Source organism: Gopherus evgoodei, chromosome 1 (assembly GCF_007399415.2).
Source record: "Gopherus evgoodei ecotype Sinaloan lineage chromosome 1, rGopEvg1_v1.p, whole genome shotgun sequence".
NCBI lineage: Eukaryota > Metazoa > Chordata > Testudines > Testudinidae > Gopherus > Gopherus evgoodei.
Window position 1 is genome coordinate 250,914,547 of NC_044322.1, and position 26,459 is coordinate 250,941,005.

Below are 26,459 nucleotides of genomic sequence, written 5' to 3' on the forward strand. Positions count from 1 at the left end.
ATTAGCTGCAGGTGAGGTACAGCTTAACCATTTAACAGTTGGGAGTGAGTAACAAGCCATGTTAATATTCTGTGGGACTGTGGCCTCGGTATCATTGCCAGTGCTTCTTGTACTCTGTGTATCATGTACTCTCAACTGCGTAACTGAGTACACCCCCCCCCCCCCGCAGATTCTTCAGCGCCTTCTGTTTTGGAGTGAATTTGCCTCTTTATGGGTGGTTTGACCAGCAATAGATAGGGGCCTTCAGTAATTGTTCCAGAAGTGCTTTTCACAGAGCACTGTCCAAGCACTGAACGCTGCATTCTAAGGGGCTCATCCTGACAGCTGCGGAGCATCTGCATCTTCCACTGATGTCAGTGGACTTTGGATGAGGCTCAAAGGGAGCAATAAGGCAAGAAGTATGAAAAGAGAAAAACAGAGCAGGGAAAGGGGCAAAACTACTGAGGACCTTGTATATGGGGAGGAGCTTGAATTTCATCCAGTAGAAATGGGGGTTGGGTGACAGAGAGAGAGAGAGAGAAATCTCTGGAGAGGGAGATGACCCCCCCCCCCCCAGTGGCACCAGACTAGTCTCTGTGAGCAAAGACTCAGGGAGTCTCTCCTTCTAGCCCAATGCTGGAGTTTATCCCTCTCTTCCCTAGTCCAGAGATAGCTTCTTCAGACTCTACCACAGGGGTAGGCAAACTTTTTGGCCCGAGGGCCACATCGGGGTTGCGTAACTGTATGGTGGGCCAGGTAGGGAAGGCTGTGCCTCCTCAAACAGCCTGGCCCCTCTCCCGCATCTGCCTCTCCCACCCTGTGACTGCCCCCCTCAGAACTCCCAACCCATCTGACTCCCCTCCCCCCCCGCTCCTTGTCTCCGGACTGCCCCCTCCTGGGACTTCTACCCCCTATCCAACCGTCCTCTGCTCCTTGTCCCCTGACCACCCCCTCCCGGGACCACCCGCCCCTAACTGCCCCCAGGATCCCACCCTCTTATCCAACCCTCTCCACTCCCTGTCCCTTGACTGCCCTCCCAACCCCATCCACATCCCTGCGCCCTGACAGGTCCCTGGGACTCCCCTGCCCAACTCTCCATTTCCCATCCCCTGACTGCCCCTCCAGAACCTCTGCCCCATCTAACTGCCCCCTCCTCCCTGACTGCCCCTCAGGGCCCCCTGCTCCCTTACCCAACCCCCCCACTCGCTTATCAGCAGCAGGAGCTTGCAGCCATGACACCGGGCCAGAGGCAGCTGCACGTCACACGCTGCCCAGTGGGAGCAGAGGCCAGAGTGTGGTCTGTGCGGCGGCCCGGGAGGGGGAACAGCGGGGAGGGGCTGGGGTACTAGGCTCCACGGCCAAGAGCTAAGGGGCTGGGCAGGACAGTCCCGTGGGCTGGATGTGGCCTGCGGGCCATAGTTTGCCCACATCTGCTCTACTGTATGTTCTGTAATAGTGTACTTACATCTATTTTAGATGTGAACTTTAGCTTTAATATTAAAACCAATCTGATTCCAGAGCTACACCTTTGAACCAGTGTATTTATCTAAGCTAAGGGAAGTTGTTTGGGGAAATAAAACTGTTAATACAGCGAGTGTTTTATGAATGTTTGCAGTGGCAGCCAGGGCTAGTTTAGCGGCTTCTGTCGTCTTGGGGTTGCTGTGTTTTTTTTTAAAGAGACATCTCTTTTTCTGTATTTTGTTCTGTTTGTCCAAAAAACGTCTGAGCATGACCTGACACATTTGGCCTGAACAATACATCCTTCTAGCAATTTTCAATCAATGGGCCACATTCACCACTGGTGTAAACCTCACCGAAGTCACTGGAGCTACCGCAGAAATTAAATTGGCCTATGATGCTTCTAACTTTCCTGCCAAGTTTCGTTTATTGGCAGGGAAGGGCATTTCATTGGTGTAACATTCTTTGTTTCTGTCAATTTTTTGTATGCTATGAAAAAATTTTCTAGCAGGGATCCTGTAGTGCGCTGGTTCCCAAACTTTAACAACCTGTGAACCCATTTCACTAAAATGTCAAGTCTCACGAACCTCCTCCTAAAAATGAATATTTCCAGGGACTGTCTCCTTTACCTGAGTATAAATTATAAAAGCAGTGATCTTGGAAATATAAAATTTATTTTTAATGACATGCTTATTACACACTATTATTATGATTTATCATTACAGTATTTTTATTACATTATGAAAATGGCAACACTACCAAGATCTCACTTTTGTAGCTTGTATCACTTTGAATAAACCTGTTAAACAAGGCTCTTGTGGTTCATCAAGGAGTATCAGCTGTGAAAAAGCATGAAGGTATTTAAGAAGCCAGCTCAAAGAGTTCCTCCTACACAAACATTCAGGTCTTGAGCAGTCCAGGCAAACAATGCACGTTACAACAAAGCTTAAACTTGTTCTTCATAATAATTTTAAAAACAATACTAGCTGCCTATTTAATTTTAAAAACAGCAAAAAATATCCATCTCCCTTTCCAATTCTTATGAGGAGTCTTGAAGTTTAAATCTCCTCAGCGTGATAGATATGCTTGCTTTGATCTGCTTAGCTTTGGGAAGTCCAGGGGCTCCAGGCTGCGGGCCCCGTGCTGCCCGGGGTTTGATAGGGACAGCTCTGTCCGCTATTAGGGAACTTTTTCCTGAGAACCCCCTGTAACATTTCATGAACTCCCATTTGGGAACCACTGGTCTATAGCAAAATGACTGTACCCATGAATTTATAGTACAGAATGAACACTTTAGTGACATATTTTCAGTGTTTGAAATAAATAAATTGAAATGTCTCTGTATTTTGTTACTGGCCTGGTGAAAATGTTCTACCTAAGGCTATAGACTTCCAACCTGCACATTTGACACTGCAGTTAGCTGATCAAATGTGCATCACAGAATCACTGTTCAGTGTTCCCATCCCACACTTGCTGCATTTTATATGTGACTTAATGTGATTCGATTCCTCTAATTCAAACTCTTAGACTTCAATGTAGCCTCTTCCATTTTTCCCTCAAGCTCCCAATTTCTGACAGTGCTTGAGAGATATAATTAGGATTTTAGCACCTGGTCTTTACTTTCAGCATGTTTTATCTCATTTCCCAAAAGTAAAACAGCTGGTTTGTTTCCTCTTGAATTATGCCAAAAACAGTTGCCCCCTGCCAAAGCCAGGTCCTCCCACTAAAGAGGGATGGGGGAGAGGGGGAGGGCTTTGGGGGCCCTCTGCTTCCTACTTCCCAAATAATTGTGAAGCCTGAACATAGTAATTTTTAGGCAGTTGCAATATCTATTTTATTAAAACCTGCTTGCAGCCGTTGGCTTCAGTTGGGTTTGGTATCAGTTTTAATCAGACACCCTAGCCATTATTTTTAAAGTTGCTGAAAATGGAGGAGCTAGGCATGGAGGTTATTTAAAATTTAGTCTATGTGCTTAATAGCTACTGTTGCTTGCTCGTAAAGAACTGTTACCACCTCCATGTGCTGCACCAGGAATTTTGTGATTCACCAGGGAAACAGTTAGCTCATTGTATTGCACCCCCAGTGCTCAAGGATTTGACCACAGATGTATTTTGCTTTTTGAGATTGAGAATGCCATTTCCATTTTTCCCACATGTAAGCAGGGGCTTTGTCCCACTGGAGTAGGGGAATTTCTCCATGTACGCAGTACCTTGGCTGAACTGAGTAATAAAAAGATCTGAGTCCCTGGCCAACAGCCTCTGGCACACGGGTTTTCACTAGGTCTCTTATTAGTACCACCCTTTTAGTCTTCCTTTCCCCTTACCTCCAGCATGGTAATTGGAGTGTTTCTCATAGTAACCAGGTGTACAGGACAGATGACGCTCTGACTAATAGCAGACCACAAGTCCCAAAAGCTTTGTGAAACAAAACTCCAACCAAAAGGCAAAAATGATCCATGCACTGGAGGCAATACCAATGAATGTAGCCCACACATAGTACTTATAGCACAGCCCAGTGCATTGCTGAGAACATCCAAATACCTTTGATGCAGCCATCAAGACAACACAATTATCGCAGGCAACACTAATGGTATATGGAGCAACTTGTCCATAAACTAGACTATTGCAAAGTGGATGAGGACTGGTGCCTGAGATTTTCAGAGTGACAGCTGAAGTCACAACCCATGCAACTGGTAGAACTAAAACACAGGTCTCACGGTTCAAAGTATAATAGCTACATTAAAAGCAATAGAGATTTATTGGGTCAAAAGCTCTTGCTTTTCAATAGAACGCAGTAGACTTCTGAAGAGTCATCATCAAGCCTGTCAGCGAAACAAAAGTCAGGATGTCAACCTGAGAAAATTCATGTTCAGGTGGGTAAACTTACCCTAATCTGAAGACAAAGATCTAATACAGTAGACAGTGGTGCTAACATTATCCCGAGGTTGTTTGAACACAATGCTGCCAAGAATAGTTAGGGTTAGTGACAAAACCTTGGCTCCATCTTAAGGAGAATAGGTTTAGGAGCCTCAGCCAGGAAGGCCCTGCATAGGGTCTGGCACCAAAAGAAGGTGAAATGATATATAAAAGCATGGATTTATCAACCTTGTGTACTTCCGACCCTCTTATATGGATCTGAAACATGGCCGTTGCTTAGCCAATATAGCAGGAGGCGAGCAGTATGTCATAAGCATTGCCAGCAGTGACTACTGGGTATAAGAGGGTTTGACTCTCTTTATCAGTAATAGGGCTGTAGCAGTGAGAACTGGCCTCAAGAGGCTTGAAGTCGTGCTTGGCCACCACCAGCTGGCCCTTTTTTGGTCAGCTGCCTGCCTTAGAGACACTGTCCCTGCATGTTGAGTGCTGAAGATCAGCCTGAGGTCAGGAGGGGCTAGTGCCCAGTCATGAGCTGGCAGTGGGCATGCGGTCACCCTGGCCGCACCAGCTCAATAATAACCCTGTGGCGCTCTGACGGCCCTAGCCGTGGCACGAGGGACGTCTGCTGTCTGTCTATTGCCATGTGGCTATGGGATCGCAGGCCGCGGGGCTGTGAGACCTACTGGCAGTGGCACGTGTATGCTGTCGGGGGAGGAGGCATTTGCTAACAGGCTTGAGCCTGGTGTTCATTACAGACCAAGGGCAGCAATTTGCAGCCTTTGTGCTCCCAGCCCAGCCAGGTGCGGGGTTCCTCTCCCGGGGCTGAGGCACTGGCCTGGGCTCAGCCCACGCTCCTGCTGCGGGGGCCCCAGGCCCTGCCTCCCGCGGCACAGCCGCTCCCCGCTCCAGCCCACGCACCCACCCACCCGAGCTGCCGGAGAAGGCTCAGCCTCGCCTCAGCCTTCCCGCCACTCACTCGGGGAGTCTCCTCGTTCCGCCTCTCCCCGCCCCCCGCGGACCCCCTCGCAGCTCCCCGCCTCTCTCGCGCGTGGAGCCGCTCCGGGATTGCGGCGGATCCAGGCGGGGCTCCGCGCTCGCTGGCCCCCTCCAGCCCCAACCCTCGGCGCCGCCGGCCGGAGCTGAGCGGGGCCGGGGAGGACAATGCACCGAGCTGTCTCCAACCAGCGCTCGGGCTCCTCCTCCTCCTCCTCCGGCTCCTTCCAGCCGCCGCCGCCGCCCGCTCACCCCGCCGTCGACCTGCAGCCCCTGTTCCTGGGCGGCCGCAGCCAGCGCGTGTCGAGCTCCAGCTCGGCCTCGGCCCGGGCCCGCAGCAGCAGCAGCAGCAGCGGGGGCGAGGAGGAGGAGAGCATCAGCAAACCCCTGGTGCCGGCCCCGGCCGCGCCGGCCCCCGCCGCCTCCTCCCCGGCCTCCAGCAGCAACAGCAGCAGCTCGGGCTGCAGCATGACGGCGGGGGAGCTGTACGGGGGCGCGGGCCCGGCCGGGGGGGCAGCGGCGGCCACCGCTGGAGGGCTGCTGGGGCCGGGCGGGGGCTCCGGCGGGTCGCGCTGGGGCTACAAGGCGCTGTCCCTGGTGCTGCTGCTGGGGCAGGGCGCGCTGCTGGACCTTTACCTGATCGCCGTCACCGACCTCTACTGGTGCAGCTGGATCGCCACCGACCTGGTGCTGGCGGCCGGCTGGGGCATCTTCTTCTGCCGCAACAGCCGGGCCCGGCGCCGGGAGCGCCCCCCGCAGGGTCACCCCCCGCCGCTGCACCCGCTGCTGCTGCACCCCCCGCACGGCGGCCGGGGCACGGGCCGGGCTGGGGGCCCCCTGCGGGGAGGGGACTTCGCCTACGCGCACCTGGCCTGGCTGATCTACTCCATCGCCTTCACCCCCAAGGCGGCGCTGATCCTGGGCACCTCCATCCTGGAGCTGATCGAGCTGCGCCTGCCGCTGGGCACCACCGGCTTCCGCGTCACCCTGGCGCTCTCCGCCCCGCTGCTCTACTGCCTGCTGCGGGCCATCGGCCCCGACGGCGCCGGCCAGCTGCTGCTGCCGCCCCAGCCCCCGCCCCAGCACCGCGCAGCCGCCGCCTTCCTGGCCACCTGCCTAGACCTGCTGGACAGCTTCACCCTGCTGGAACTGGTGCTGCAGCCCGGCCGCCCGGCCCCGCTGCCCGGCCCGCTGCGCTACCTGCTCATCGCCGTCTACTTCCTCTGCCTGGCCTCGCCCGTGCTCTGGCTCTACGAGCTCAGCGCCGCCCGGCCGCCCGGGGCCGCCCGCCTGGCCCTGCACCTGCTGCTGCCCGCCGGGCTGCTGGACGCGCCGCTGCTCGCCCTGCGCTGCCTCCTGCTGCTGCGCTACCAGCAGCCGCTCTCCGTCTTCATGCTCAAGAACCTCTTCTTCCTGGCCTGCCGCGGCCTCGAGGCCATGGAGACCTGCTGCCTGCTCCGCCCCGGCGCCGGGGGCGCCAAGTACAGCGCGGCCCCTGGCCCGGGGCCCGGCGCCGCCCAGCTCAGCCACTGCATCTCCGAGAACGACATGGGGCCCCACGGCTACGTCAACACCCTGGCGGTCAGCGCCCAGAACTGAGCGGGGGCCCCTGCCCCCGCCCCCCTCTCTCCGGCCAGGAACCCTGCCCCCTCAGCCCACTCCTCTACTCACCTGCCCCCTCCAACCCCCGTTTGCCACCTAGTAACACCTAACCTTAAGCAGCGGGGATGGACAGAGGGCTTAATTTTACCACACCGTAACTCCATCCCTTGCCCTTCCTACCCCAAGCCCTCTCGTCTACATAACCAGCACTGACCTCTGCACTTGTTACCAGCCTCCTTGCTCTGTATCAGTATTATGGGCTGGTCACAGAGTTCTGAGGGGAAAGGAAGTTACCCCCATACCGATCTTGCCCCCTTAATTCTCCCCCTTTCCTAATCTTGTGAGCTCGACTTTCCAGAACTGAGGGGAGAGGGAAATTACCCAGCTAAACCTTCTCCCTGGCCACCCTCATGAACTCAACCTCCTTGCACAGAAGGGAGATCCACACACCTCTGCCTCCTCCCCAGCCTTGGGAGCTGGTCGGGTTCTCTTTACTCTTCTCCTGTCTTTGAGAGGCCTCATAACACTACTGCCTATGGGGACTGGGGACAAAAGAGGGGGCTACCCACCTCCCAGAGATCACAGGGTAGAGGGAGGTTCCCCAACCATCCCCTGCCTTATCTACCTACCACTCTGGTCAGATTCTCTGTACCAGTCCTTTGCTCCTGACAGGCAAAGCTGCTTCCCATGCAGCTGAAAGTCACCGAGCAATACTGCCATTACACTAGGGGAAGTAATTCATCTCCCTGGCAGAACTGCTCTGCCTGCTGCTCAGGGTCTTCACATCACTGACATTGCAATTAAGAGCAGGTGAGGGATACATTTTTTTTTAGTTTAACACCTCATTTCTCTTTCCCATTTCCCTGAACAAATCCATCAGTGGAGTCTATGCAGAGATCATCCTATCCCTAAGGAATAACACAGCTTTTCCCAGGAAGTACGCCTGTCCTTGCAGGCCTCTGCACCTTTTGTGGTGTCTATTTCCTCTTGTGTGCCATATCATGTTTGCATCATGGGTTTCATTGTTTCTTCATTATTCCTCAGCACCTAAGCAATGGAGACCAGTGGACGGTTTTGACAGCGCCTGCTGAGCACGATGAGAGAGACTTTAGCAGAGACTAAGTGGTGATGCTATCTCCTTGCATATATATGACCACAAAAAGGTTTGCTTTTAAGCTTGTATCCTGCAAAGGTACCATCTGTTTTCCACCCACTGAGGTGAAATGAGGAAGAGACTTTGAACCCATAATTGGGAGAATTTCTCAGAATAGGATGGTGACCAGCAAATTTACAGGGGAGCCATCCTGGGAGCCACCCTTCCCCCTTGTTGAAAATGTCTACCTCTGTGCTTGAATGTTGTTGCAACTTATGCTGACTTTATGTGCTAAAGACACAAGTGAGTCTGAAATGGACATGGCTCAGGGCCTACAGTCCCTCCAGATTGAAAAGTTTATTTCCGGTGAGAACAGGGTCACCTGCTTGTTCAAGCAGCAGCATGTGTGTGTTGAGGGTCTTGTTTTTCTGTGGATATGCATGTTTTAAGGATCAGTGTTTATTTCTTATGTGGACAGTAAGGGCACCCTCCACTGAGATTTGACAGATTGGGAAGACTGGCTGTAGGTACATGGAGACACTACCCCTAGAGCTGAGGATGCAGCCTGTGAACTGTTCCCCTCTACCCCAGCAGGAGAATCTTGGTGCTGCTTGGAGTGGGCCAGATGCTGAACCTCATTTAATGTCCAGACACAGAAAGTGAAGTGCTACGAGCCCCCTGTGAAAGGGTCCCAGGGTGTATCTCACACACTTTGGTGCAACCTACCCTATCCCAACACTGTCCTCATGTGCATAGGTTGAGGGTAGAGTCAATTGTAAAGCACTTGGTCTTGTTGAAATGCAGCTGTCCTTAATTTTTAAGTTCCATGAATCAGTTTGGCAGTTTAGGGCATGACCTGTTAACTGTCTGTTGCTGCATCTGGAACCAGAAGAACTGAAGTAGGACCAGCCAGGGTTTGAAGGGTAACTTTTCCTCTTCACAGCTCTTTGATAGGATTGCATTCGTGGAGGAAGGGTTATAATCCCATCCTGTCCAGTTAGAAGAGGGAACAAAGTGCAACCTATCACTATCCAAAGCCTGTGCTGGACTTATACACCACATTTGGGGCTTTCCCCATACATGTATATACGTTCCTCCCTTCAACCCTTGGGCTTCAGTGGAAGTCATGGCACTAGAACCAGAACTGCTGCCACTACCTCCCTGCTCTCAGAGCAGGGTAGATGTCCTACTCTCTAAGACACAGTTATTACAAAACGTTTACAGGCTGAGAGCTTTCCCCTCTGCTGCCCATGGATACAACTGTATAATTGCCATTAGGCTCTTCTGTCCCTAGCACTGTGGCAGCCCCCATCTCTGGCTCAGGAAGGGCAGGTCTAAAGTGTTTCTCTCTTAGAGCTACAGCTGCTGGGGTGATTAGCTTGGGAAGAACAGGCAGGGGAAGATAGAGCTGCAAAGAACTAGGCTTAACTTTCCCACGAGTGCTTTATTTTTATCTGAGCCCTGAACACAATGCTTGTTAAGGGCAATTGTGTTAATTCTGGCCCGTGGCCTTCTCTTCAGTAACTTTTTATTTGTCTGGACAATCTTGGTGCTGTGAGTGACTGTGATTGTAAAACTAAGTACTGTGAACTCTTCCTCTGTGACCTGAGATATGTCAAGGGGATGCTAGCTTCCTGGCCAAAAGGAAGAATTGGCAGGTGTGCCTGCATGCACATAGGGATTTCCCCAAGAAAACAGTCAGTATTAAACAGAAAACTAATATACTCACAGAACAAACCAAGGTACCATTCCAACAGTAATGAATCAGTTCCCTAAACTAAGAGTACGTCGCTCCCTGTAGTCAAACAGCCAAGTTGTAGAGTAGACCAATTTACCAAAAAGAGATTGAGAGAAAAGCTGCCTTAGCCAGAACTAAACCTTACTGTTCTTGCTCATGCTAAACTCCCATACAAAACATTAAGATTTTGGCCCCTCTGAGTCACTGGCACATATTCATACAGCTCAGACAGTAGAAGTCACAGCAGAATTATTAGTATAACTCTGACTTTGATACTACTTCACCATAGCTATCAATTGCAATGGAACTGCTGTTTCAACAGCAAATGCCTTCCCTCACCTAACAGACACTGGTGTGAAAATGGCATATTGGACATTTAACTATTCAGATAGATTTAAAAAAAACTTGCCATCAACATGACAAGATTTTATAAGCAGTGCATTACTCTTAAGGTTACATTTGTTCTCTGATTCACAGTAGAGTTGAGCATACTGAAGAGGTCCAGAATATATATATTTTGCTATAAATTGCTCTGTATAGAAGTTTTATTCTCTTTAGTATATGGAGTTGTTCCTAGTACCTGCTATTGTGTCCTGACCTCCTCCTACCACCAACCTAATTAGCAGCAGTTTGGCTAACATACAGCTTTGTTAGTATATCTGACTTGAAGGAAGCACCCTGAAGGCAAAATTGGCAGCTGTATTATCACTTATGAAACAATACCTAAATATTAAAGCTCTTAAATTTCTTTTCTGTTTTTAAGCCTGCCATAGCTTTCTGCAACTCCCCTCTCTTTAACCCCACCACCTTGTTCTGCTGAATGAGTATATTCACACTTTGAAAATTATGTCCCCACCCCACCTTCCATGCAGGCCCTTTTCTCCACCCACATCTACCCACCCTACTCTAATTATTGGCTTAAGTGAGTAATTTTGCTAAACCACAATCTGCCATATGAAGATAAAGGCTCTAAGCATCCACTCTGACATACACTAGTGTGCAAATTATCCCTGCACCAGAATTCAACTGGTTAGGGGAGTTGTTCTGTCTAGGGACCTCACTTAAGAGGCTAGCAAACAGTAAGAGGTGATCACCCAAGGGAGGGGAAAATGAAGTTAGAAGAAAGATACAGCCTGTGGCACAAGGAGGCTTGACATCCCCACTAGCATAAATCTGAGTTTGTATTTTTTAATAAATGAGATTGTTCTTAAAATAAAATTAGACATTTGTGACCAAGTGTGTGTCTTTCCCTTTGAGTTTATCATCAGTGCGTTGATTTGGGTATTGCAGGCACGTTCACAAACTAAATGCCAACCAGTTTACATTAAAATGTTCACTCAAAACTATTTGCCCTCCCCGTCTGATTACTTAAAAGCGACAATGGATTTTCTTCAACATTCACTTCCTCACTCAGAACCAATGAGAAATTTCAACCTAAAAGGGCAACTACTTGAGAAGGATATAAGCAAATCAAGAACACATTTCAGGCAGCACTTCTACTCTGAGCTCAGCACAGTTTAAGATATTACTTGAAACGGACTTACCAAAACAAACAAAAACCGTACAGGTAATTGTGAAGTCTTCATGGCTTACAACAAAGCAAAAGCATTAAAAAAGGCACCTCTGGCACCTTACTTTCCCCATCTCTAACAGCAGTAACATTTATTTCCCCCTCAGTGGTCATAGGGATAAATGATCGTAGAGCATGTTGAGCTCAGTGCTATTTGTTTGTTTAGTCCCAACCCACATGTTTGGTCCTATACAAAACATAAAATGAAGATAGCTTCTGGTCCTGAACATTGTTATTTGCAGGAACTTTTCTGTTTGCTGCTTTGTGGCTGTACACGCAGATGGACAGTTCTGGTTGCTGATGGTCCTACATTCAGCCAACCAAATTCCACAGATAAATTTTGACTGCTGTAGGCAAGTATTTTTGTGAGGAAGGCAACTTTCAATTAGGAATTTCCCTCCCTCTCCCTCTCCCTCGTCCCAGGTGGCACCCCTTTTCCTGAACATTTTGGCATTTCATGACTGGCTCAATTTCATACTTCAGTGCTTTGTTTTGAGTTCTAGGGGGAAGTGTCCTGCATAGGTGAAGATCAAATGAAGGAGAACATTCTAGATCCTTCAATCATTTCAGTGTGAGCATCTTCTGAAAGTATATTATTCCTTTAATTAAAAAAGAAAATTAGAAAAAAACTAGATACGATCAGTTATAAAAATATATCATTGTATTGGTTGCACAGGCAGAAGTGGCAATGTGGAGTAATAGCTACTCAAAACTTTCATTTGAAAAGCCAATGTATAAATCATATAAAAACAAAATACTTGAAGTTGTTCAGATGTAATGAGCATAGGCTGAAGAAAATCAGTTAGCCATCTCAGGAATGGACAAATGCTTTATGTAAATACAAGAAATAAGATTACATCTTGTCCGATACGTGCAATTAGCAGGGTGGAAAGGCAGCAGTCATGTATGATCCTAACATGGGAGAGGAAAAAAGGCACTTTGGATTGGGGGCTTTTACTCCTCAAAGCCATTCCCTGGTTGGCTGAGTTGAACAAGCTGCCACAGTGCATGAGGTAATCTCCAGCTTTAAACAAGTTTACTTTTCTATCTAGCCCATCCCACAAGGGACAATGCTGGATTGTTCACTACAGAGTGTTCTCCTAGTTTGTTAAAATCAGTTCTGAAATCTCTCAACTGATGAAGTTTCCAGCACCACTTGTGGGAGACAACTCCACAGTCTCCACTACTAGGAAATGTTTTTCAGTGTTTAGCCTGAACTTCCTCTGTTCAAATTTACATTAATACTAGTTACATCTCCAGGGATCATCTTACATTGGTTTCACTCCAGCATCCCTCACTTGTTGGTTATATTCCCCACCCTTAGGCAACATATGCTTACTATTAGGCTGTCAAGTGATTAAAAAAAATTAATTGCAGTTTAAATCACACTATTAAACAATATTAGAATACCATTTATATAAATATTTTTTGGGGTTTTCTATATTTTCAAATATAGGATCAGGGCTGGGGGCTCTGGGTTTCTGCCCCGCTCAGTGCTTCAGCCTCCCTTGCATGGGCAGCACGTGAACCGCCGGTTGGGGGAGGCTAGCCCTCAGCCCAACCCCTTCTGCCTGAGGCCCCCCCCTCCTGCCCCACTGGAGCTGAGGCCCTCCCACTGTGGCCACTATCCCAGTCCCACCCCAGGCTAGTCCCCCTCCGCCCCAGCCCCAAAAGAGCACCAGCAGGGCGGGTGGCCCCAGAGTGCTGGGAAGGCGGGTAGTGTGCAGCCCCCTGATCCCACCAATCCCAGAGTGCAGGTGGCTGTAGCACCCCCCATCCCAGAGCACTGGGGGCTGGAGGACTGAAGCAGCACATGGGGAGCGGTGGTAAGCAGGGGATGGGGCCATGCCTGGCTGTTTGGGGAGGCAGAGCCTCCCCCAGCCTATGCAACCTGCTGCCCATGCCCCCTCAGGGCACAGGGCTCCAGCCCTCCTGCTACCTGGGAAGCTGTGGGCTGGGCCTTTTTCAACCCCTCCCTTGCTGCCCGTGGAGTTGCAGGCTGAGGGTTTTTCAGCTCCTCTGCTACAGGCTTAACATGTTCATTTTGTTTTCAGTTAATCACAGCCATTAAATGTGATTGACAGCCCTGTTTACTACTAATTTTTTCTTCTAGTCTTTCAGACCCTTAATTGTGTTTACTGCTTTTCTCACCATATTTCCAATTTGAAATCTTCCTGATATTGAGATGCCCAGAAATGAATACAATATCGTGGTTAGAACTATCAGTGGAACAGAAAAAACATATTTCTTCCCTGATCTATTATGTGAAGACCATATGCAGCCCCAAAGCACATTCTTTTTCCTGCTGTAATTACACTGCAAGCTCCTATCCCATTTTCTGACCACCAAGCTTACATCTTTGGTATTGCTGCTTTTCAAGTGTCTTCCACTCATCAAGGATTGAGGGGAAAGTACCGAGACAAAACTACCCACTTAAAAATGTTCATCCCAATTATTGCTCAGCATCCTGCTACACTGCTTAATGGCCAGGCAAGCACGGCAATGCCAACATGTGTAATGCATTAGAAAATCCCAGCACCCAGGTACTATCACAAGTGGGTCTACTGGGATCTGTCATCACTAGGGCTTATCAATTTAATGGCCATGAAAAACACCACATGGACTGTGAAATAAGCCCTTCCCTGTGAAATCTGATGTCCCCTTGTTTCTAGGAGTGCGTCAGCAAAGGGAGCTCCTAGCTCTGGTGGGTAGGGGAGGGACAGTCCAGCTCTGAAGGCAGCACAGAAATGAGGGTGACAATCCCAAGATCTCCCCTACAACAGGTTTGCAACCCCCCTCCCCACCAACGCACACAAATCGCTTTGGGTCAGGACCCCCACGGTTACAACACTGTGAAATTTCAGATTTAAACATCTGAAAATGTGTAATTTACCAGTCTTCAAATCCTGTGGCCACGAAATTGACCATAATGGACAGTGAATTAGGTAGGGCCGTAGTCATCACTGGTTGGGATCTGAGGTATAAATTACTTATTACAGCATTCACAATGAAGCTTAGCTAATAAACTCTGATATCAGAATCAGAGTCTTTACCCTCTCATCCATAATCATGAGTTTAGTCCTCTACATTAAGCTGGAATGATGGTGTGACAGGCATCCTGAGAGATGCAGCCTGATGGACCACAATAATTTGGCTGTAATTAGTTCACAGCGGATTCCACACACAGATTTCTTGTGGAGTAACAGATTTAGTACCAATTCCTCCACAGCACATGCAGGGGACTAACATTGCTGTCATCTTCCTCCACTCAGAGATAGATTGGGAGGTAACAGTTGTGCTCTAAGAGGTATAGGTAGGTGGACCATACTGTATTCACTCGGCAAGTCTGCCTTCGGGTGATATGCATCAGTTAGAGATTTCCTACTGATTAGAACATAGGACCCTTGTTTTACAAGGATGAGGAGACTGCTTGAAGAAGAGTGCTGAAATTATACACACTACCATCCTCCAGCCCTATTTTTCAAATGGGATGGTCCTGAACAGACAGTCTACGAGTCCGCTGCACAATGACCTGTGTCCATCATCCCACCCATATGCTCCCAGACAGATTTCTGCTGAATTTCCTGGAAAAGCAGCCTCTGTTGGAGGCTCTTTAGACTGTCCAAGACCTCTGGAGGGAGATATTGAGAAGGCATCTTGATTTCCTGTTCTTGGTCCTCCTCTTCCTCTTCCTCCACCAGATCATCAGGAGGCAAAGGGGAACATCTGGAGATGTAGCCCTGGTCTGATTGCACTGACTGTCTCTGATCTTTGCATGGGTTATTGAAAGCCACCTGCTGCTGCTGCTCTTCAGCATCTTCTTGATGGAGAGATGGCTCAGAAGGAATGACACTTTGCTGGTAAAGAGAGTACATTAACCCCTCCAGCTCCTGCCTTGTTTCATTTGGGAGGTGGTCTGCAGATCTCTGGTTGTCTGATGATGGGACATCAAAATCATCATGAGGGATGATGCTGTTCCTCCTTGGGACACTAGTTTCCAGCAGAGGAATTCCTTCCATCCAGTCTGTGTTGGTCAGCACCTGATGACTAGCTGCATTTTTACTTCCTGTAATAGAAATTGGCTCCACCATCTGAACTGAAGGTGCCTCATCCACGTGAATCATCAGGGTCTGGAAAGTTGGATTCCACTGTGGATTAAGCTGAAGCTGCAGTTTACAATTTCTACCCTCATCTTCATTCACATGGAGGCTAACTGCACAACAACCATTGGGATCAGGCTCTTGAAAAAGCAGCTGCTGTTTTTTAATTACCTGTTCATTACCTGGCATGAATTCTTCTGGTATTTCCTTGTCCAGAGACTCCTCATCTTCTGAGCACATGTTCTCTCTCTCAAACCAATCAGGGTGCTTTGCCTGCCATTCCTGGAATGTCTGTACTGCCTCCTTCAACTTCCAGCCATTGGAGTTTTCAGCGTAGTTTTCAGCGGTGATTTCCTGGATTTGATGGATCCGCCCTGGTTCAAACTTCTCCATATCCTGGATCAGAAAGTAAATGTCCTCAAACCTGTCCATCAGCTGGTACTTGGATGTGACATTGAATGGATCAGGAATATCCTTATCCTCACTTATGCCCTCAAAATAGCAGACTATATACATGCCAAAACAAGCTGGCTTCTTGAAATCTGGCAGGATCAAATTCAAGGCCGGAGTGAACATGTCTCCAGTAGGCTGCCACTGATCTTGCTTGAGAGAGACAGCTGTTCCCTCCTTCCCAAGCATAGCCTGCCATTTGGCCCGGGTGCCCCGAGAACACAAAATGATGATCTTTGAAGATAGCTCCTCCATTTCCTTTTTCTGTCGAGTAAGCCAGGGTAAGGCCCCGATCTCTGAAATCTGACGCTTTTCCAGCAGATCCAGGACTACCTCAGTACCACAGACTGTGATCAAGAACTGGGCAAACTTCAGCACCACATCCACATAGAGTGGGTGGTCAGCAGAGTACACAATCCAAACCTTCCGGGGCCTCAGGGATGGTGGAGTCAGCTGTGCAGGTAACAGCTCTGAAAAAAGGTAAAAAAAAATAAAAATAAAAAATACAATTGTTCATTCCAATAACATTTGCTGAAGCAGTATCTGGGTAATCCAGAAGCAATTAATTGACCAAGGACACACCACACAGATAAATAAAACATAGCAAGATCCAACCTCCACAAAGCCAGAGACATGGCCCCTCCTCCCTCTCCTGATGTTCTACCACAAGCAAAAAAAAGGAAAAGCGCTCTCTCAGCCACCATTTTATTCTAGTGAAAAAGCCCAGCAACTCTAAAAGCCCTCCTCAGGCCCGCAAGCGAAAGCTGAGCTCCCTGCTCTCACAGGTCCCCAAGCAATCAAGCTTAGCTCTAGGACACACGGATGGACAAATGTAGTCACAGTCCATTCTCATCTCATGTGCAGATCCATAGTTTCCAAAGGATTTCATTAGATAAAGCAGCAGCCCCTTGGGGGAAGGCAAAAGCTTCACACCCGGGTTGTTCTCTGTCCAAGGCTGCTAGTGTCCCATAAGTCCCTTTTGGTTAAAGAAAACAGCTTTAAAGTTGCAGAGCAATATTTTGGTATCAAGAAACATCAATAGCAAATTAATCCTAGTATGGACTCCAAAGGGCAGTTAAGGCAGGTTCCTAGAATGTGCAGCACGAAGGGACTCTCCTACAGCATAGAAAGTATCTCTTACCATGGCTGCTGTATTTCCTGTGCTGGCGGCCTGAAAGAGAAAAAAAATACATGGTCAAACCTAAAGAAATTTAAATTATGTTTTCAGATTGTGCCCTTCAAAGACCAGAAAGCAAACACCTTAGAGTGGGCTGAAGGAAAAGTTTGTACTGGCAGTTCCCTAATGGCAGAGCATCCCACAAGGATTCAGGGAAGTAAATGAAGAGAAACGAGGGAGCGGCACAAACATGCCTCTGAGTCTCACTCCCCAGCTGACATCGTCCTTACCTACTTGTCTTCGGGTCATGTAAATAGCACCAGCTATGACTGAGCCCACCAGTAAAATACAGATGCCAGTAATACACCAGTATAGCCACATAATCGGATCATCTATGGCACAAGAAGAGCAGAATAAGACACAACTTTACATGGCCAAGGAGTATCATCCAGCAACAAAATGCTGTACTGAACACCAGAAGCCAGGTGAACAGCAGTACCCTGTCCCCAAAAATACTGGGAAGTAGCAGGAAAAAGGAAACCCACTAATTCCTCCTTATAGGACCAAAGTAGCAACACAGCAGTTATGGCTGAGAACGCTTAAACTCCTATTTTCAGATGCTTAACTCTCTCTCTCTCTCGCTCTTTTTTTTTTTTTTTTTAAACTCCTTTAGGATGAATGTCTCATGTTTGTTCAGCCCAGAGGCAAATTCTTTTGGAAATTTGGGAAAGATTCCATTTAGCTGCTTGAGCTATTACAGCCTGATAAGAGGGTTTTAAACAGTAGGAAAAACAACCCAAATTGTACACACATATATATAAAATATGTGACAAGCTGTGACAGAATGTACCTGTGTCCACACCTTACACATGACTAATAATTTTTGTACAAGGCATGTTTAATAAGGTATCATTTGAAAATTCATCATTTGCTGATCAATATTGTCCTGATAAAATATGTGTGGCAACAGTTTATGTGATTTTATAAGATTCCACTGTGTGGTAACACCACATGCTCCAAGCAGAAGTTGGCAAATATTCCTTTGTTTAAGACAGGCCTGGTTGCTTTGCTTAATATGCATTTAAGCAGCAAACAGAGAAACAAAAGAATCTCCAACAGGTGAGGAAAAAGCAGCAGGGAACATCCTTCCCCATACACCTTTTGTCTCCTGGTATCCAGCTGGAAATGTTTTTCAAGTGGGGAACTGAAACTATAAAAAGGAAGGACAAACATGCCCCTACCCATTCCCAGCACCTGAAGCAACAAAGGAAGCATTTGCTAGATTCTGGAAGAAGAGGTTGTGACCCAAGAAGTTTGGTCAGCAGTAAGACTGCTGAAGGCATGTGGTGAGAAAACTTTGCTTTGAATCTCACATAGTTTGTTAAGTTAGGCATCAGTTGCATTTTGTCTTTATTTTTCTTGTAATCATTTTGACTTTTATGCCTAATTACTTATGTTCACTTAAAATCTCTCTTTGTAGTTAATAAACTGGTTTTATTGTTTTCTAATGCAGTGTTTTAATTGAATTGTCTGGGAAACTCCATTTGGGGTGGCAAATTGTGTGCATATTATTCCTTTTAAAAAGAGATAAGGGACTTTAAATATAACTTATACTGTCCAGGAGAGGGCTGGGCTGTACAGGACATAAATTTCTGGGGGTGGAATTTAAGACTGGCATGTGTGTTGGGGTCACCATGCAGAATAACCAAGGCTAGTGAGAGGCAGAGTGCAACCCAAGTGTGGCTGGTAAGCTGCAGTTACACACAGACACTCAGCATGGCTTATGTGATGGAAGACTGTGACCTACTTCATCAAGGCATTGTAAGGCACCCAATGTTGCTGGTCAGGGATGACACAGCTGCTAATTAGTCTGCATTGTGACCTTGTATGTCACATGCACCTTTTAACTGTGTAAATTCAAACTGCTGAGCAAAACAGGAACACATGCTCCCCCCGATCACACATTGCTTTTCTTTTAAGAGACATACTTCTAAACAAGTAGTTCCTTTAAGAAAAGTTGCACATTGTATATATTGTATACAAGCTCTCTCTTTTAATACAAAATAAGGCAGCTCTGTTAGATTCTGCATTCTGGAGTGAACACACCTAAAGCCTGTGTATAGCAGGGTGACTACTTAGAATAATCCCACACCTTGCATGTATTAAACTAACTTGGCTTGCATGTGAGACATTATCTATACTACATATAGAGGAAAATAACCACAAAGAAAATTTTAATAGGAATAGGAATGAGTTATTGTCTTACCTGCAGGTTGTGTAGCTGCAAAGGAATCAAACAGAGAACAGAAAGTTACATCAAGGCTCAGTTATCACCTATAAAATAATGCAAATCAAATATAGAGGAAAGGAGTCCTCACTTGGAGCAACTGAGGGACATGGGATGACAGCAGAATGTCTCAGACAGTCAGTGCCACAAATGGTAAAGAACGGTTGAATCTAGAGTTGAAACAAATCAGGAAATAAGAAAACAGTCCTGGAAATAACTCTAACTTACTTTTTTACCCTGTCTCCCACTGCAAATTTTGAGACAAAGATTATAATCCCATTTACTCTCCAAGGTGTTAAAGGATTACAGATTCTGGGATACTCCATATACACAGACAACAACTGGCCATTGGGGTGCCTACAGCTATGTCAGTCCCAGTCTCTCTCAGGACTGATTAGTGTGGGGAAAATGATGTAAGGATGAACCACTGTCTACAGAGAATTCATCTATTAGGTACACCTCTTTCAGAAGTGTACCTAATTTTTCCTGGGCAACTGGGGATTAGTCATGGACATAGCTCCATGTTGTACAAACAACCTAATATTCAGAGTCTGTTCACCACTCCCCCTCTCCTCCCTTGAAAATAATTTAGATCCTACCTGTACTTTGTATCTGCAACAGGCTTTTAAGTTTTTCTTGATTTTGACAGTGACATTCACACGGTGCTGCTGTCCACTCTGCAGAGGCTAACAGACAAAAGGATTACAAGGGAAGGCAGAAGAAAATGGCACAAAGATCTGAAGAAGGGAGGGAAAATGAGGATGAGAGCAGTGGGAGTATGTGGGTCACAAAATGTTACAGTGCTAGGCATAGGGAGAGTTTATAATAAACTTTAATAGGAACTGAGAGTAGCCCTACAAAAGAATAATATAGTGAGGGTCCCACAGCAACAAGCAGTGGGACATACATATTATAATTAAGGCTCCGATTTAGTCACGGAGGTCACAGAATCTGTGAATTCAGCCCTGTCAGCTGGGAGTTGCAGAGTCCCACAGTGGCAGGGAGCTGTGAGGTACCCCTGACACCTGAGGAAGTGGTGTCCCCAAGCTCCCAGCTGCTGTGGGCAGGGGGGGACCCCTGCAGCTCCCCGGCTGGCGTGGGAGTGGAAGTGGGGGAACCCTGCAGCTCTCCGGCTGCAGTTGGGGGCGGCCCTGGAACTCTCACCCACCCGGCATCTACCCAGCCCCTTCCTATTTTGTCATGGATATTTTTTAGCAAAAGTCAGGAACAGATCACGGGCTTCCATGAATTTTTCTTTATTGCCCGTAACCTGTCCCTGATTTTTACTAAAAATATCTGAGACAAAATCTTAGCCTCAGTTATAATACTCCCTTAATTGAATACATGTATTAAGTAGAGATGGGCAAACAGACTTTTTGGTTCACTGGCAATTCTGAAAAAAAATAAAAATGAAAAAATGGTTTCAGGTCAAACAGAACATTTTATTTTGATTTGAGGATTTTTAATGTTTATTTTAAAATAAAATTAAAGGACATTTCAAAATAAACTTATTTTGAACAAAAAACTCAAAGCATTTTGTTTAGAAAGTGTCAAAACAAAATATTTTGATTTTTTTGGGCTTCTGTTTTTTTTAAACCTGAAACAATTCAAAATTGACAAATTTTCAAAGTGTTTTGGTATCTCCAAGTTTTCATTTTTTGGCAAAAAGTTTTGCCCAGCTCTGGTATTAAGACTGTGAGGTTAACCACCTAAGTCAGAAACTCCCAAAGTTAAGGTAGTACTAAACAACCTTAATGTGTTTACTAAGGTTATTTAATAAGCAAAGATTAAATGTTTAATGGGCAAACTTTTGTTTAGCTTCAAACTAAATACAGCGGTCTTTGCACTGCTACTTGGGTGATTAAAACCGGCAAAGGCAGCGAAGAGTCCTGTGGCACCGTATAGACTAACAGATGTTTAGTCTATAAGGTGCCACAGGACTCTTCGCTGCTTTTACAGATCCAGACTAATATGGCTACCCCTCTGATACTTAAAACTGGCAAATGATTGACATCTAGGGACTATGGAATACAACTGATATCCTCAGGGATAATATTCCTTGTGACTAAGGCTAAGATTCAATCATGAATATTTTTAGTAAAAGTCATGGACAGGTCATGGGGCTATGATTTTTTGTTTTTTGCCCATGACCTGTCCATGACTTTTACTAAAAATACTCCTGATTGAATCTTGGAGCGGGGGGCACTGTGGGGGGAAAGCTGGTGGCCTGCCATGATTCAGGCCCTCGCCAAGGGGTACAGAGCCCCAGGGGGCCCACTGCTGCTCTGGCCGCTGCCAGGGAGGAGGAAGCCCCAGGGCCGCCAGAGTAGTGGCTGGTGCCGCTGGCTGTGAGACTGCCCAAGCATCTGGCTGCACAGCCATTCTAGCAGCGGCCAGTGTGGCTGTCCCCAGGGCTGCCAGAGCAGCTGGCTTGGGGGCCAGCTGGTTGGGCGGCCCTAGGTCAGCTACACCGGCTGCTGCAGAAGTCACGGAGGTCACAGGACATCACGGAATCCGTGACCTCTGTGACAGACACGGAGCCCTACTTATGACAACTGGCAGGGCCTGTTTTTAAGTTGGGCCTTATACCTCTGCCAGATATCTTTAGCTGTACATACCACATTAGTGATCCTAATATGCATCAATACATAAAGAGTAAATGGGATGCTGGAAATGGAATGAATGGGACAGACTATATCTACAACCTTGCCATAGGGATGGGAAATAGCATCAGTTTTCAGGAGTTTTTTTCCACAACTTCCCCAGAATGGGCAGACCCCAACACTGGTATTTGCAGGGGTTCTTTTGAGAGTCAAACTTCATAGATAAGGCCAGAAGGGACCACTGATCATTTAGTCTGCCCTTCTGTGTAACACAGGCAACAGAACTTCTCTGAATTAATTCCGATTTGAACTAAAGCATATCTGCTAGAAAAAACATACAACTTTGATTTAAATCAGTGCCAGTGATGGAAAATCCACCACAAGCCTTGGTAAATTGTTCCAGTGGTTAATTACCCTCATTGTTAAAAGTGTGCAACAGGCTAGACTGAAAAGCCCTGTTTATTTTTTTTTCCCCATGTAGGTACTTCTAGACTGATCAAATTACCTCTCAATCTCTTTTGCTAAACTGAACAGGTTGAGCTACTTGAGTCCCTCAATAAGACATGTTTTCTAATCTTTTAATTTTTCTTGTAGCTCTTCTCTGAAATTTGATCCTTCACTCCTCAGCCTCCTAGGAGTAAAATTCCCCAAGCAAATTAAAAATAAATTCACAAAAACAGTTCTTAGGAAATAGCTGCTCAGTTGTATTCATGAGCTCTCCCTGGATTGGGGCTCATGCCAGTTGTTGAGCAAATGTGGAAAAGGGGTTCTTCTTCGAGTGATTGCTCATATCAATTCAAGTTGTGTGTGTGCGCATGCAGCGTGCACGGATGTTGGAAACATTTTCCCTAGCAGCTACCCATTGGGTTGGTTGGGGAGCCCGGTGGAGTGGTGCCGATATGGCGTTCTATATAAGACCTGGCGGCCTGACCCCCCTTCAGTTCCTTCTTACCGCCTGTGACAGTTATTGGAACAGTGGTCTCTTGTCTCATCAAGTGCTCTACTTATCCCTAGCATCTTGATTGTCGTTAATTGTTATTAGTTAGGATTAAGTGTTTCCTACAGTATTTAGAGTAGTTTAGTAGTTGAGGGCAGTCCCATCAATGACTGCCCTGCAGGGCTCTGGGGCATGGTCCTTTCTTGCCTTATGGGCCCTCCCTTTGAGCCACTGGCCTCCTGCTCACGTCTCTACCTCTCCTGGAAGGTCGCCTTCCTAGTGGCCATCACTTCCGCATGTCGGGTGTCCGAACTACGGGATCTCACACGTGAGCTGCCCTGTACCGTATTTCATAAAGATAAAGTTCAACTAAGACCTCACTGGTCTCACTAAGACCAAAAGTGGTGTCCTGCTTCCATGTGAGCCAGGATATCTTCCTACTGGTTTTCTACCCAAAACCGCATGCTGACCTTCATGAACAACATTTCCATTCTCTTGACATTAGAAGGGCATTCGCCTTCTATATAGACCGAACAAAGCCCTTTCATAAAACAACCCAGTTGTTTGTCGCCATTGCGGAGCGGATGAAAGGTGCCCCGGTTTCCTCTCAACGAATATCTTCGTGGATCACCGGGTACATTTGTGCTTGCTATAACCTGGCAAACGTTCCTCCGCCTTCTGTTACAGCTCACTCTACGAGAGCTCAGGCATCATCAGCTGCCTTCCTGGCACACATTCCTCTCCAATAAATCTGCAGGGCTGCCACGTGGGCCTCGGTTCACACCTTTACGTCCCACTATGCCATCGTCCAGCACTCTCAGGATGATGTGGCCTTTGGAAGAACGATCCTCCAATCTGCGGTTCCTTGACTCCAACCCCACCTCCGAGGTAAGGCTTGGGAGTCACCTAACCGGAATTGATATGAGCAATCATTCAAAGAAGAAAAAATGGTTACTTACCTTTCTGTAATTGTTGTTCTTCAAGATGTGTTGCTCATATCTATTCCATTCCCACCCGCCTTCCCCTCTGTCAGAGTAGCTGGCAAGAAGGAACTGAAGGGGGGTCGGGACTGGTAGGGTCTTGTATAGAATGCCATATCGGTGCCACTCCAGGGGGCTCCCCAGCCAGCCCGACGGGTAGCTGCTAGGGAAAAAGTTTCTGACATCTGTGCATGCAGCACGTGCACACACCTAACTGGAATAGATATGAGCAACACATCTCGAAGAACAACAGTTACAGAAAGGTAAGTAACCATTTTTTTCAGTTTTGGTTTGTGTCAGCAGAAATGTGAGAGGGAAGATGATTACCTCATAAATATCATGTGTGGTCTCTCTACATTGCTTTTCCTCATCTGGGAAACTGGTCACATGGATCCGGTATCGGGCTGACTCCATCCCTGGATTAAAACTCACCAACAGAGAACTGTCATCTAGACTTCTGCCATCAATACTGGGCTCCCATAGGCTGCCTGCAAGTAGTGTAAAATATCCCAAATTACAAAAAATTTCAGAAGCATTCAAAATGGGCCACCTCTCAGCTCCCAAAGTTCTAACAGACTGAGACAGACCCACTTTACCTGTCTGCATACATGGCATGGTTGTTTTCATCACAGGGTCCCTGCAATCTGCAGCAAAAAGATAGTCTGTTAGGTCTTTGCACAGAAATGTTACACTTTAATTCAGAGTGTTGAACACACATTCTCATTAGAAGTCAGAATTTTTAGTCTGCTTTAGAAGGATGGAGCCCTTTGTTTCAGTGCAGCCATAACCAGAGTAATTAGTCACTAACCATAATAACTAAAAGCAGTACATCACTGCTGTCCAAGTGTGGACCATCTTCTCTACTCAGGTCATGTTTTTATGGATCATTCCAGGACAAAAGTTTTAGTGGGAAAGGACTATTCCAGGGGTTGGCAACCTTTCAGAAGTGGTGTGCTGAGTCTTCATTTATTCACTCTAATTTAAGGTTTCAGGTGCCAGTCATACATTTTAACCTTTTTAGAAGGTCTCTTTCTAGAAGTCTATAATATATAACTAAACTATTGTTGTATGTAAAGTAAATAAGGTTTTTAAAATGTTTAAGAAGCTTCATTTAAAATTAAAGTAAAGTGCAGAGCCCCCCCGACCGGCAACCAGGACCTGGGCAGTGAGAGTGCTACTGAAAATCAGCTCGTGTGCCACGCCATAGGTTGCCTACCCCTGACCTAGAGCCTACCCTGCTTTCCCAACTGCACACTCAGCCTACCCTGCTTTCCCAACTGCACACTGTGAGATTTGTGATTTCACACCTGCAGATACGCTGCCAAATTCATCCTCCTTACCTCAGGAGGTTGTGAAGGCTAGGACTATAACAGCGTTTAAATGAACTGGATAAATTTATGGAAGTTAAGTCCATTAATGGCTATTAGCCAGGATGGGGTAAGGAATGATGTCCCTAGACTCTGTTTGTCAGAGAGTGGAGAGGGATGGCAGGAAGAGATCACTTGATCATTACCTGTTAGGTTCACTCCCTGTGGGGCACCTGGCATTGGCCACTGTCGGTAGATAGGATACTGGGCTAGATGGACCTTTGGTCTAACCTAGTACAGCCATTCTTATGGTCTTATGTTCTTTGCAGAAGAACTGTGTTCAGAATTTAAACTCTTATTAAAATAAATTATGGGCAACTTTTCAAGCCCAGGTGCTTAAGTTAGGGTCCTAAATCAAATTTTAGGAGCCTAAATAAAGTGGCCAGTGTAGTCAGTGGAGTTCCTGTGATAAATCTTTTTTTGGGAGAAATTTTCAAAGGCACAAAGGGCTGTTAGGTACCTCATCCTACTGAGTCACCAGGAGTTGACAGCCCATCTCCAATTTTGCCTTTGAAAATCTTTCCCTAAATATGACTCTAGAAGCCTAATTTTAGGCACTCTGGTTTGAAAATTTTGGCTTATGTTTTTAGCCCTCCTGGTTGTGAAGATAACTGGACCAAATGAAACGCATCAGTGCTGTTTCTGAGTTTGTAGAGAGCCTGAAAGATTAGCTCACAGGTGTGAACTACCTCATTCACCTCAACAGGAGTCACTTCCACTTATTTCACTGCTGAGCATTTTTAGCAGAAACACCCCAAAATGCATTTACTCCAGAATCCACACGGTCGCCCAGACTAGCTATTGTATTGGCTATTATTTTTCATATTTAATTCTGAATCTCAATTTTTAAAAAAACTTATCTAAGCTGCTGCAGAACTTCCAGTTTACCATATTGGAACCCTGCAGAGTCCAGGAACTAGGCCATAGAATTTCAGCCCAGCTTTTCATGGAACACATAATGACTTGTGCACGTCTCATTCTGGTAACAGTGGCTCCTGCAGAGGGAAAGTTTATTCTCTGCACTCTACTCCCCAAGCAGAGCTGTATATTTTTAGGGTATGGGACACTAACTACATAGACTTCTGAAAGCCTAGATGTGAAGGGCATGGTGTCGTGCAGCACAGGACCTTGTGTACATACTTTGCGGAGGAACCACAGTAGCACTGTTAAAGCGTGGACTGAACATTTACTTTTTGAAGTAGGAGAAGAGAGCAGGTCTGACAATTCTACCAGCAATCCAGCTCCCTAACTATGCTTGTTCATGAGTCATATTCCAGTTTGTTTGATCTGGTCTGGCTTAGAAACAGGC

The 26,459-nt window shown here is 46.8% G+C and overlaps 2 protein-coding genes across 4 annotated transcripts in view; one reads left to right on the top strand and one right to left on the bottom strand.

Annotated features, from left to right (window-relative positions):
- The first annotated feature begins 5,474 nt into the window (after positions 1-5,474).
- Positions 5,475-7,946, top strand: TMEM121B (transmembrane protein 121B). The gene has a single exon (XM_030549250.1). It carries the CDS (start codon positions 5,475-5,477, stop codon positions 6,903-6,905), a length of 1,431 nt encoding a protein of 476 aa, XP_030405110.1. The 3' UTR covers positions 6,906-7,946.
- A 4,006-nt stretch (positions 7,947-11,952) lies between these two features.
- IL17RA (interleukin 17 receptor A) overlaps positions 11,953-26,459 on the bottom strand; it is a 55,136-nt gene continuing 40,629 nt past the window's right edge. For 2 of the 3 annotated variants that reach the window (XM_030542962.1, XM_030542949.1), the window contains 8 exons: positions 24,380-24,427; positions 24,111-24,271; positions 19,863-19,949; positions 19,355-19,433; positions 19,243-19,257; positions 17,267-17,368; positions 17,001-17,030; positions 11,953-16,329 (listed from right to left, as the gene is read on the bottom strand). In XM_030542962.1, the coding sequence (XP_030398822.1) occupies positions 14,819-16,329; positions 17,001-17,030; positions 17,267-17,368; positions 19,243-19,257; positions 19,355-19,433; positions 19,863-19,949; positions 24,111-24,271; positions 24,380-24,427 (2,033 nt within the window). In that variant the 3' untranslated portion in view covers positions 11,953-14,818. The remainder of the gene's footprint in view (positions 16,330-17,000; positions 17,031-17,266; positions 17,369-19,242; positions 19,258-19,354; positions 19,434-19,862; positions 19,950-24,110; positions 24,272-24,379; positions 24,428-26,459) is intronic. The other variant, XM_030542956.1, reaches the window with a different exon arrangement.